This window comes from Protopterus annectens, chromosome 11.part0 (genome assembly GCF_019279795.1).
Source record: "Protopterus annectens isolate FY-2018-M chromosome 11.part0, PAN1.0, whole genome shotgun sequence".
Taxonomy (NCBI): Eukaryota; Metazoa; Chordata; order Ceratodontiformes; family Protopteridae; genus Protopterus; species Protopterus annectens.
In genome coordinates, this window is record NC_056745.1 from 10,814,759 (window position 1) to 10,827,805 (window position 13,047).

The 13,047-nt window shown below is 41.2% G+C and overlaps 1 protein-coding gene across 2 annotated transcripts in view; it reads right to left on the reverse strand.

The window, feature by feature from the left end:
- The window catches only part of LOC122815119 (zinc finger protein OZF-like), a 178,488-nt gene that overhangs the window by 21,686 nt on the left and 143,755 nt on the right, over window positions 1-13,047 (reverse strand). For both annotated transcript variants that reach the window (XM_044087370.1, XM_044087369.1), the window contains one exon: window positions 7,587-7,709. In XM_044087370.1, the coding sequence (XP_043943305.1) occupies window positions 7,587-7,709 (123 nt within the window). The remainder of the gene's footprint in view (window positions 1-7,586; window positions 7,710-13,047) is intronic.

The following is a 13,047-nucleotide window of genomic DNA, read 5'->3' on the forward strand; positions in this document are numbered from 1 at the left end:
GCTTCACACTAATGGCAGTTACACTGACATGTGGCTTCACACTAATGGCAGTTAGTCTGATATGTGGGTTCACACTAATGGCAGTTACACTGATATGTAAGTTCACACTAATGGCAGACTGATATGTAGGTTCACACTAATGGCAGTTACACTGATATGTGGGTTCACACTAATGGCAGACTGATATGTGGGTTCACACTAATGGCAGTTAGACTGATATGTGGGTTCACACTAATGGCAGTTACACTGATATGTATGTTCACACTAATGGCAGTTACACTGATATGTGGGTTCACACTAATGGCAGTTACACTGATATGTGGGTTCACACTAATGGCAGTTACACTGATATGTGGGTTCACACTAATGGCAGTTAGACTGATATTTGGGTTCGCACTAATGGCAGTTAGACTGATATGTGGGTTCACACTAATGGCAGTTAGACTGATATGTAGGTTCACATTAATGGCAGTTACACTGATATGTGGGTTTACACTAATGGCAGTTAGACTGATATGTAGGTTCACACTAATGGCAGTTAGACTGATATGTAGGTTCACACTAATGGCAGTTACACTGATATGTGGGTTCACACTAATGGCAGTTAGACTGATATGTAGGTTCACACTAATGGCAGTTACACTGATATGTGGGTTCACACTAATGGCAGTTAGACTGATATGTAGGTTCACACTAATGGCAGTTACACTGATATGTGGGTTCACACTAATGGCAGTTACACTGACATGTGGGTTCACACTAATGGCAGTTAGACTGATATGTGGGTTCACACTAATGGCAGTTACACTGATATGTGGGTTCACACTAATGGCAGTTACACTGATATGCAGGTTCACACTAATGGCAGTTACACTGATATGTGGGTTCACACTAATGACAGTTACACTGATATGTGAATTCACACTAATGGCAGTTATGCTGACGTGTGGGTTCACACTAATGGCAGTTAAACTGATTGCTGTTGTTGAATCAACTTGTTCTCATTTTCTATCCCTGATCTTAACTACTGTACTTGAGTTTCTTGTTCACCTGGTGCTTCTGACTTACAACAGGAAGTACTGTTAGGAGGAAATATGAGATTCTCCAAATGCATGCCCATTTTCATCCCAGTTGCATGTTATGCAATTCCCTTCTAAAGCTAATCCTTGTTATTACCCATCCATTTCTTACCCTTGCACTTTGGTTGTGCAACATGAATTTTCAGTTTGGGGTAAACTACCTTTCCCTTCTGGTACCTTTCATATAATGACACCCTCACAAATCTCTCTCCATGATCCGTTTGAATTAGTTGTATCTTTATCTTGCCTTTCTTTGGTATTTTTAGAGTTCCATTTACCATAACATATCGTGCCTGGACATACCATGAGGACCGAGCTCTATACCTCTCGTAATTCCATGTAAATATCCACTTCACTCTACTTTTGCATTTCAGTATGCAGCTCTGTCTTCCTCGTTTCTCTATCTCTCGGCGTATAGTGAAACCACATTCTTCTCTCCCTGCTGTTCTTCCTCTGCACTTAAACAACATTCCTCTTCCCTCATCTCTCTCATTCAACCTTCCTTAGATCTGCCCTTCTTTTAATACTTTCATTTGTAATGGTAACATTTCCTGTACGGTGTTATTTCTCTTCTTTTCTTATACTCCCTCGTTTTTTCTTTCCAGCTATGTGTATATCTCTATACATATCTGTATCTATATAAATAAATATCTATACGGATGCAGATATACATGCACATACATATGGTTTCCAGATGTTTGGCCAATTTGCATTTTACTCTAATGAAAAAGGAGTGTGGCTTTTAAGTCTAATTTCTGTTTCATGGACTGTTGTTTCACTGTTTTGTATTATGTAGGTTGGGGTTAGTTTGCGAAAGGTAGTTATGTCTCTCATATCTTGATCTCTGTGTCTCTCATGTCTAAGTATGCAGAACATGAAACAATGAAATGAAGCTGTACAGAGAAGATTGCACCAGGTAATGCGTAGTGACAGCTGATAATCATGTTCAGTCAGCAGAAGCTCCATGTCCACATCTGCTCTTGATCTGTCATTGGTCTTTTGACATGGTGGCTGCAGTTCCAGTTCCTTTGCTAATTTATGAGGTATCTCTCAGATGCCAGGAAGTGGTGCGGTATGCACTTACCCAGTACAGAACTAGTACCATGGGAGGAGCCAAAACAAATATAAAATGTCCCAAAAATGTACATGTTTTGCATTATATTATATCATAACTGTTGCCTCTGCAACCTTACCACAAGTCACCAGGACTTCCCAAAGACCACATCCTTAACTGATCATCTCCACAGCAGTCATGTCACTGGGACTTACCAAAGACCACCTCCTTGACTGATTATCTCCATGGCAGTCATGTCACTGGGACTTCCCAAAGACCATCTCCTTAACTGATTATCTCCACAGCAGTCATGTCACTGGGACTTCCCAAAGACCACCTCCTTGACTGATTATCTCCATGGCAGTCATGTCACTGGGACTTCCCAAAGACCACCTCCTTAACTGATGATCTCCACAGCAGTCATGTCACCGGGACTTCCCAAAGACCACCTCCTTAACTGATTATCTCCACAGCAGTCATGTCACTGGGACTTCCCAAAGACCACCTCCTTGACTGATTATCTCCACAGCAGTCATGTCACTGGGACTTCCCAAAGACCACCTCCTTGACTGATGATCTCCACAGCAGTCATGTCACCGGGACTTCCCAAAGACCACCTCCTTGACTGATGATCTCCACAGCAGTCATGTCACCGGGACTTCCCAAAGACCACCTCCTTGACTGATTATCTCCACAGCAGTCATGTCATTGGGACTTCCCAAAGACCACCTCCTTAACTGATTATCTCCACAGCAGTCATGTCACTGGGACTTCCCAAAGCCCAACTCCTTGACTGATTATCTCCACAGCAGTCATGTCACCAGGACTTCCCAAAGACCACCTCCTTAACTGATGATCTCCACAGCAGTCATGTCATTGGGACTTCCCAAAGACCACCTCCTTGACTGATTATCTCCACAGCAGTCATGTCACTGGGACTTCCCAAAGACCATCTCCTTAACTGATTATCTCCACAGCAGTCATGTCACCAGGACTTCCCAAAGACCACCTCCTTGACTGATTATCTCCACAGCAGTCATGTCACTGGGACTTCCCAAAGACCACCTCCTTGACTGATTATCTCCACAGCAGTCATGTCACTGGGACTTCCCAAAGACCATCTCCTTGACTGATTATCTCCACAGCAGTCATGTCACCGGGACCTCCCAAAGACCATCTCCTTAACTAATTATCTCCAGAGCAGTCATGTCACCGGGACTTCCCAAAGACCATCTCCTTAACTGATTATCTCCACAGCAGTCATGTCACCGGGAATTCCCAAAGACCACTTCCTTGACTGATTATCTCCACAGCAGTCGTGTCACTGGGACTTCCCAAACACCACCTCCTTGACTGATGATCTCCACAGCAGTCATGTCACTGGGACTTCCCAAAGACCATCTCCTTAACTGATTATCTCCACAGCAGTCATGTCACCGGGACTTCCCAAAGACCACCTCCTTGACTGATTATCTCCACAGCAGTCATGTCACTGGGACTTCCCAAAGACCACCTCCTTGACTGATGATCTCCACAGCAGTCATGTGACTGGGACTTCCCAAAGACCATCTCCTTAACTGATTATCTCCATGGTTGTCATGTCACTGGGACTTCCCAAAGACCACCTCCTTGACTGATTATTTCCATGGCTGTCATGTCACTGGGACTTCCCAAAGACCACCTCCTTAATTGATTATCTCCACAGCAGTCATGTCACTGGGACTTCCCAAAGACCACCTCCTTGACTGATTATCTCCACAGCAGTCATGTCACCGGGACTTCTCAAAGACCACCTCCTTGACTGATTATCTCCACAGCAGTCATGTCACTGGGACTTCCCAAAGACCACCTCCTTAACTGATGATCTCCACAGCAGTCATGTCACCAGGACTTCCCAAAGACCACCTCCTTAACTGATGATCTCCACAGCAGTCATGTCACTGGGACTTCCCAAAGACCACCTCCTTGACTGATTATCTCCACAGCAGTCATGTCACTGGGACTTCCCAAAGACCACCTCCTTAACTGATGATCTCCACAGCAGTCATGTCACCAGGACTTCCCAAAGACCACATCCTTGACTGATTATCTCCACAGCAGTCATGTCACCGGGACTTCCCAAAGACCACCTCCTTAACTGATTATCTCCACAGCAGTCATGTCACCGGGACTTCCCAAAGACCACCTCCTTGACTGATCATCTCCATGGCAGTCATGTCACTGGGACTTCCCAAAGACCACCTCCTTAACTGATTATCTCCACAGCAGTCATGCCACTGGGACTTCCCAAAGACCACCTCCTTGACTGATCATCTCCATGGCAGTCATGTCACTGGGACTTCCCAAAGACCACCTCCTTGACTGATTATCTCCACAGCAGTCATGTCACTGGGACTTCCCAAAGACCACATCCTTGACTGATTATCTCCACAGCAGTCATGTCACCGGGACTTCCCAAAGACCACCTCCTTAACTGATTATCTCCACAGCAGTCATGTCACCGGGACTTCCCAAAGACCACCTCCTTGACTGATCATCTCCATGGCAGTCATGTCACTGGGACTTCCCAAAGACCACCTCCTTAACTGATTATCTCCACAGCAGTCATGTCACTGGGACTTCCCAAAGACCACCTCCTTGACTGATTATCTCCACAGCAGTCATGCCACTGGGACTTCCCAAAGACCACCTCCTATCTCCACAGCAGACATGTCACCGGGACTTCCCAAAGACCAGCTACTTGACAGATCATCTCCATGGCAGTCATGTCAACAGGACTTCCCAAAGACCACATCCTTGACTGATTATCTCCACAGCAGTCATGTCACCGGGACTTCCCGAGACCACCTCCTTAACTGATTATCTCCATAGCAGTCATGTCACCGGGACTTCCCAAAGACCACCTCCTTGACTGATCATCTCCATGGCAGTCATGTCACTGGGACTTCCCAAAGACCACATCCTTAACTGATGATCTCCACAGCAGTCATGTCACTGGGACTTCCCAAAGACCACCTCCTTGACTGATTATCTCCACAGCAGTCATGTCACCAGGAGTTCCCAAAGACCACCTCCTTAACTGATGATCTCCACAGCAGTCATGTCACCAGGACTTCCCAAAGACCACATCCTTGACTGATTATCTCCACAGCAGTCATGTCGCTGGGACTTCCCAAAGACCACCTCCTTAACTGATTATCTCCACAGCAGTCATGTCACCAGGACTTCCCAAAGACCACCTCCTTAACTGATTATCTCCACAGCAGTCATGTCACCAGGACTTCCCAAAGACCACCTCCTTGACTGATTATCTCCATAGCAGTCATGTCACCAGGACTTCCCAAAGACCACATCCTTGACTGATTATCTCCACAGCAGTCATGTCACTGGGACTTCCCAAAGACCACCTCCTTAACTGATCATCTCCACAGCAGTCATGTCACCAGGACTTCCCAAAGACCACCTCCTTGACTGATTATCTCCATAGCAGTCATGTCACCAGGACTTCCCAAAGACCACATCCTTGACTGATTATCTCCACAGCAGTCATGTCACTGGGACTTCCCAAAGACCACCTCCTTAACTGATTATCTCCACAGCTGTCATGTCACCGGGACTTCCCAAAGACCACCTCCTTGACTGATTATCTCCATACCAGCCATGGTTTCATCAGTTAATGATTTGATCTTGCCCTCTTGCCTCAGGGTGATATCTGACACAAATGGTAAACAAGACTGGTCCCAGCACTAAACCCTGTTCCAGTCTACTATTCATCTTCTCTTCCACATGTCACCCCTAACTTGGCACCACTCCTTCCAGTCAGCCAGTTTCCTGTATTAATGCATTCAACCATTTTTGGGGCCATATCAATATATTTTATTTTTCCACACTGACACTTCAATAAATTACCAACAACAAAGGTTCAAGGAACTCAACACTAGAAGAAAGACAGCACCAAAAACTGTTCCCAGAACAAACCACGATCCACGAATATGTCACAAAGAACTTCTTTTATTGAAATACAAAACGAAGGTTGAGCGCTTTCATCTACCCAATGTAGATTTCATCAGAACACTGAATATATCAAACCTAGTCTCTTAAATACTTTAAAATTCCCGCCTAAAACACCACCTGACCAATTAAACTACCATTAAGTTTTAAAGACATAAGAACATAGATTTGGTAAAACCCATATAAACAGCCTTCTAAATATTATCAGTATTAATAATGGTTAAAAAATGTCTAAAACAGCATCAAAATTCAATCATATAATAAAAGTTCTCAATCGGTGGAATATGAACCATACCCCAACTCTAATAATACATACTAGATGAATGTTTTATATAAAATATGACAAATGCATGGAGTGCATAAAAGGAACAATATCAAATGTAAGATATAATCCTACAGTAAATACTAATTACATAACAAATACAATATATAGTTATGACCTGCCTAAATATATTGTGCATTACCAAAGTATATAAATGCCTATATTTAACAATGAAAAATTATTTTATATACATATTTGATTGGGTGTATATGTATATATGTCTATATGTCTCTCTCTGACAAAACTACAACATTGTTAATTTCTTATAAGGGGCTTAGTAGGAATAATTTCATTGATACCTAGTGGAATTGCTGCATTTAGCTTTAACTGCCATTTGATCTCTTTTCCCCCCAAAATTGCCTTGATGTTACCCCCCCCTGGGGTTGTTCCTAACTACTTCAAGAATGGCAAATTTTAAGGTGTTACAACCAGCACTACCAGATAAATGTCTGTATAGTGCATTATTCATATCTTTCTTTTTTATGCAATACAAATGATCATAAATTCTATTACGTAATTTCCTGTCCTTTTTCCAACATAAAAACTTGGACAGGACATGCACTTTCCTATATAGACAACATGTTGGGTCTGGCAATTTTCCTTACAAAGATAAATCCTACTTCTAATAATATTCTCTAAACTAATACACTCCACTTGTAAAATGGAAGGGCACTGGTTGCAGTGTCCGCATTGCTTAGTCCCTGTCCTATGGGTGTTCCCGGAATTATCTCTGTGATTAGACCTAATGTCAATCATTTTATTGAAATAAACTACTAGAAGAAGTTTAAATGTCAGAACCTTTACTGTGCAAAGCTGTTTTGATAGCCATCAGCAAAACAGCAGTCAAGAACTCTACCAACCTGCCCCATAGAGCATTCACTGTAATGTTTCAAGGGCCACAAGTGAGACTAACAGGTCTATAGCTTCTCTTTCTGTGTTTAAGTTTGCATTCATTGTAAAATCTTGCACCTTCACTATCAATACTTTAACTTCTATTTTCTCCACTGACAATAATAACACATTTATTACCTCACTCTGTCATTTACCACTATTTAGTCTGTTTTTCTATATTAAAAAACAAAACAAAACAAAGCAACTCCTAATGCAGCCATCTACTTACTGCCGAAGAGACCATCAGAACTGATCTTCTGATGCAGGGTCGCGGGTCCTTTCGTATTCTCAGGTAGCTCTTCCTCACGTTTTTTAAACAGTGACAAAAGTTGCTCCTTTGGGATACAGTATCCTGCACAAAAAATAACAAAATGTTAGAAGATCATGACAGAAACTGCTTGCTACAATGTTTATAACACAATTTTCCCTTAAAACATGACCAGTAATGATTCAGATACACGTGAGCAGAGCTGTATTCCATAAAACACATTTATACAATCAAATTGAAAGACTTTATTTTAGAAATTAATTCAGAAGTGATCTGCTTCAATAAAATGGCTACAGCGTTATGCAGTCATCATATCAGTAGGATTCAAGGTCTTGCTGGGATAACTACAGCCAATGAGAAAGAAACAACACATGGCAAAAGTAACAGACATTACTCAAAGTTCCAGGCTAAATAACGGGTCTTCAGTACTGTTAACCCCATATTCAGTGTTTGAAATCCTTCTACACTTTGCCACCACTTGTCTTATAAACTCATGCATTCCACCTAGCCTTAATCTAAGGTTTAATATGTCAGAGACTGCAACCTACAACGTCGTCACTTTACGAATACAAGTGATAACTTATTAGCACCCGTAACACCACTTTGTTTTATTTCCACTTGCTGTCAGTAGATCCATGTGATGTTATAACATTGGAACTGACTTGCTTATATAAATGGTTTACAAATTAATGAAAGGCAAAATATGAGAGGTCAGTATGAGAAACAAAATTACACTCAGGCTGGTTGCTTAACATGCACTGCAATCTCAACACTAACCAGTGACTCTTGTTAAGCATGCAAAAAGGCAAGAAGGTTGAGCATAGTACAGATACTACCACATGGGGTGTTGTGAGGTACAAGCCACAAATCCCTTGGTATGCAATAATACCTACCTGCATCATGTGCATTCCCTGCTAATTTATTGCATTTATAAAATGAGTATCTGTATTTTTTTACAATATGAATTTATATTCAGTAGTCTATGTTTGACAAATATATGTTTTGAAGTGCATTTTAATATAAACTAGTTTAATCTATTCATTTAACTAACTAGTTGTTGTGTAGTCATTACAACTTTTTAGCTTTGTGAAACATTATTATGAAAATTTAAGGGAACTCATTTAAGGAGTCAGAAAAACTGACCAAGTAGGCTGCAGTTACATATTCTGCCTGTAGATCCATGAGATATAATGAGAGTGGAGCTGGCTTCCTTATATTCTGCCTGTAGATCCATGGGATATCATGAGAGTGGAGCTGGCTTCCTTATATTCTGCCTGTAGATCCATGGGATATCATGAGAGTGGAGCTGGCTTCCTTATATTCTGCTTGTAGATCCATGAGATATCATGAGAGTGGAGCTGGCTTCCTTATCCTCCTTATGATATCAAGAACTTATAGCCATAGTATTAACTCATGAGCAATAGACAAGGAGGTTAGGACCAGGGGAGTACAAGGTTGGGGGTACCCACTTTCGACAGCCTTTTGCTTCCATTAGTAACAGAAGTGCTAGCAGGACAGGGAGAGACAGGACTGATGGACACTGAAAAAAGGGGGAGGAGATTACATAGCTGCTTGTTGAGGGTGATTGCATCTTGATGGTGAAAAATTTAGAAAAAGCAGTAAAGGAAAGATAGCAATGAATCACCTATACAGGTTCAGGGAAGAAACAGGCTTTGAATCTTACTGAAAAAAACTGTGCTAATAAGGTAAGGAACAGAGGAGGGAATTACCACAGAAGGAAATAGAGAACAAACCAGGAACTAAATGCCTATGGTTGGAAGTACAGGGCATGAGAGAAAAAATTAGAAAATATTATAAAAAACTTAGAACAAACTATAGAAAACAACCGAGAAAACAGAGAAGAAACAAGTTGGTTGGAAGAGTAAACATAGTAAAAATGATGGTGAGTCCAAAAGTAGGATACATCTCTGGACCCACACCTCTACTACAGCTCAAAAAGATCCAGAAAGAAATTCAGAAATAATACAATTGGAATGAAACAAAACTCCTACCAGGTTAGCAATACAAAACATGAGAGACAGACAGAGAGAGAGAAGAGACAGATATATATATATATATATATATATATATATATATATATATATAGAGAGAGAGAGAGAGAGAGAGAGACAGAGAGAGAGAGAGAGAGAGAGAGAGAGAGAGAGAGAGAGAGAGAGAGAGAGAGAGACAGGTATATATATATATATATATATATATATATATATATATATATATATATATATATATATATATATATATATATATATATCTAGAGAGAGAGAGAGACAAGAGAGAGACAGAGACAGAGAGAGAGACAAAGAGACAGAGACAGAGAGAGAAAGAGAGAGAGAGAGAGACAGAGACAGAGAGAGACAGAGAGAGACAGAGAGACAGTCAGAGAAAAGGGGACAGATGGGGAGCTACCTGTTACCTGTTTTGAGAGGTATGCAAATGGAAACCATGTACACCAGTGGCTATGAGCACGCGAGGAGGGAGGACTGACACAGCAAGAGAAGGAGATGCATAAAGAAGAGACATGAATGTAAGGAAGGAGATTACACAAACTGCATGAGAAAAATGGAAAAGACTCCAGCCCACCTTAAATGTGTGTGCTAACACTAACTATAACCCTACCCCTAACCCTGCCCCTAATCTTAACCCTACCCCCTAACCCTAACCCCTAACCCTAAACCCTTACCCCTAACTCTAAAACCTAACACTACCCCTAATCCAAACCCTAACACTACCCTTTATGTTACTAAAAATCCTTTCCCTAACAGTACCACTACACAAGACAAAGGGACACAGAATAAAGACAACACAAAACACGCACAACATGGATTCTATCCCCTTCCCTAACCTTTACTCTAACCCTAAACTTGTGAACATCTGCATATTCACATCAACCTCTGTAACACAGTCTTACACATCTTCACAACCACCATGTTTTCATTCAGGCATTACCATTCCTGCTCACCCCTGCTTACCTCTACTACAGAAACAAAATTACCCATTTGGGATTAACTCAAATGACAAGTCACTCATTTGTGCATTCTCTTTTATTTCACAAATTCACACCCACAAAAACCTTTCTGCCAAATGAGATTCTACCTTTTGAGCTACAGCCATACACATACATCACTGTGTCCATGTGTTCTTTACAAGCATTTTAACACAATGAAAACTAGAAATGTGTTCTCTCGCAGTGCAGCCGTCATATCATCATCTGCTAACCTTGCTGTACTCTTTCACTCTGCAGAAAGGAAAACTAAAAAAATAAATAGTTTAGTCGTGCAGCCACTTTTCTGCTGACTTTCTGGGTGTAAAATTAAGGGAAACATGAAGTCCAAGTTTGCAGTATATTTGAGCATGTAATCTAAGACTTAGTAGCAGATGTTATGGCAGAGTAGGATGTACCATATAACAGTCAGTTTCCAACTTCAAAATCACTGTGATTTCTTTAAATGGAGTTATGCTTTATTTTTTAAATGCAGGAATGACTTGCACATTTCCAGTAACTTCTTTTTATCTCCTGCATCTTTTGATAAGACTATAAATTGCATTTTGTGATCTTGAAGAAAAAAGGATCAGCATTCTGCTGTCTTCTGCTGGGATACTCCGCATCATATGTCTGTCTAACTCATCATATGCATTTTAACTTACCCCAGCCTAAACAGTTTCAGCTTGGAGGTTTGCAGTCAAACCTTACTGTAAACACAGCTTTTCAGGAGAATCTCACCCTGCTGGCATCTTATATATCATCAGAGCAAATCTGTGTGGCAGACAAGCTGAGCAGGGTCAGGACAGACCCACAAGAATGGAAACCGAATCAGGGATCATCCAGGAACTGATCCATCTGTGGGGAACACCTCAGACAGATACATTTGCCTTTACTCACAACCATTAGTTGGCAAAATACTGTTCCAGGACTCCATACATGAAGGGCTGGAAGTAGGGCTGTCACCACTTGTGATGCAGAAAACTGGACTGAAGCCACACCACCTGCACTACCTGTAACTCCTTCCAGGCTCAACCCATTTCCACCCACATCCACACCCATTTTATGACATAAATACATACATCATTAGGGTGAAACATCCCTTTTATTACATGTTTATGCACCAAATCTATGTGCATTACCCTTTTATGTTGCTGTTGTAAAGTTATCTTGGACACCACCGTATCGCTTTAGTGATGTTTTTTGTTAAAAAAAGACAGACTGCTTTTTTAACAAACTCTGGCATTCTATCCACGCTTCTAAACAGAATATCAGAACTAGTGTAGTGTTTTTTGGACTACCGGATAATCATTCTGATTTCTCGATACTCCAGAAAAATACCGGATAGGTGGAAACTTAGGTACCTGGAAAACAGATGCTTTTTTTTTCTTGGACGAGGGTGCTCCTGTATGCTTTTCCATTCTTTCCACTAATATCTAAGGTCATTCTGATGACTCAGAAGGACTCCCCAAAGATAACTGTGGTGAACACCTTCTGTCCCAGGCAACAGTGGTTCTCCCTTCTTTTGGAAATGGCTAGGAGCAATTACTGCAAGCTTCCTCACAGAGTGGATATAATCTCACAAGACGGTTTGTCTGATACATCCTGACCCCAAACAACTGACTGTTTGAATGACAGCATTGTAAAACCTTTCAGGTACCTTTCGTTTTTTCTGATGACATGCAGCAGGTATTAAAGGAGGCAGGAAAACAAGAAACTAGAAAAATCATATATTAGTAAATGGAAACGTTTTTCTAGCTGGTGCCAAGAAAAGAACCAGCACCATTCAAGGCTAGTGATGTTCTGGTTATAAATTATTTGTGTAATTTACTGTCCTCTGGAATATCTTATTCCTCAGTCAAGGTTCACTTGGTGGCCATTTCAGCATGTCTGTTCATGGATCCTCCTAGAAAACAGCTGGCCCCTCCTTGGAACCGTAATTTTGTGTTAGGAAAACTAACTCTTGGTCCATTTGAACCAACTCATCAGGCTGACTTGAGTTTCCTAACATGGAAAACTGTGTTATTAATTGGTCTGACTTTTGTTGGAAGATTATCTGAATTGCAAGCTCTTATGGTGGATCAACTGTATCTCATTTTCCACAAAGACATGACTTCTTTAAGAACTAATCCTTCCTTTATACCTAAAGTGGTATCCAAGTTTACCTTGCATCAAGCTACCCATCTTCCTGTCTCCTTTCCAGAACCTAAAATATGGGAGAAAGGATACTCCATATCTTGGATGTCCCTAGACAACTCAGTTATTATCTTGATAGAACAATGTATTTCAAGAACTCTGACCTGATGTTTACTTCTTGTCAAGGCAAGAAAAAAGGACAACCTGTGTTTAAAAAGACTATTTCCAAATGGCTGTCTCATACTATTACCTTTTGCTATTTCCACCACATCAAAACAATTCCAGGCA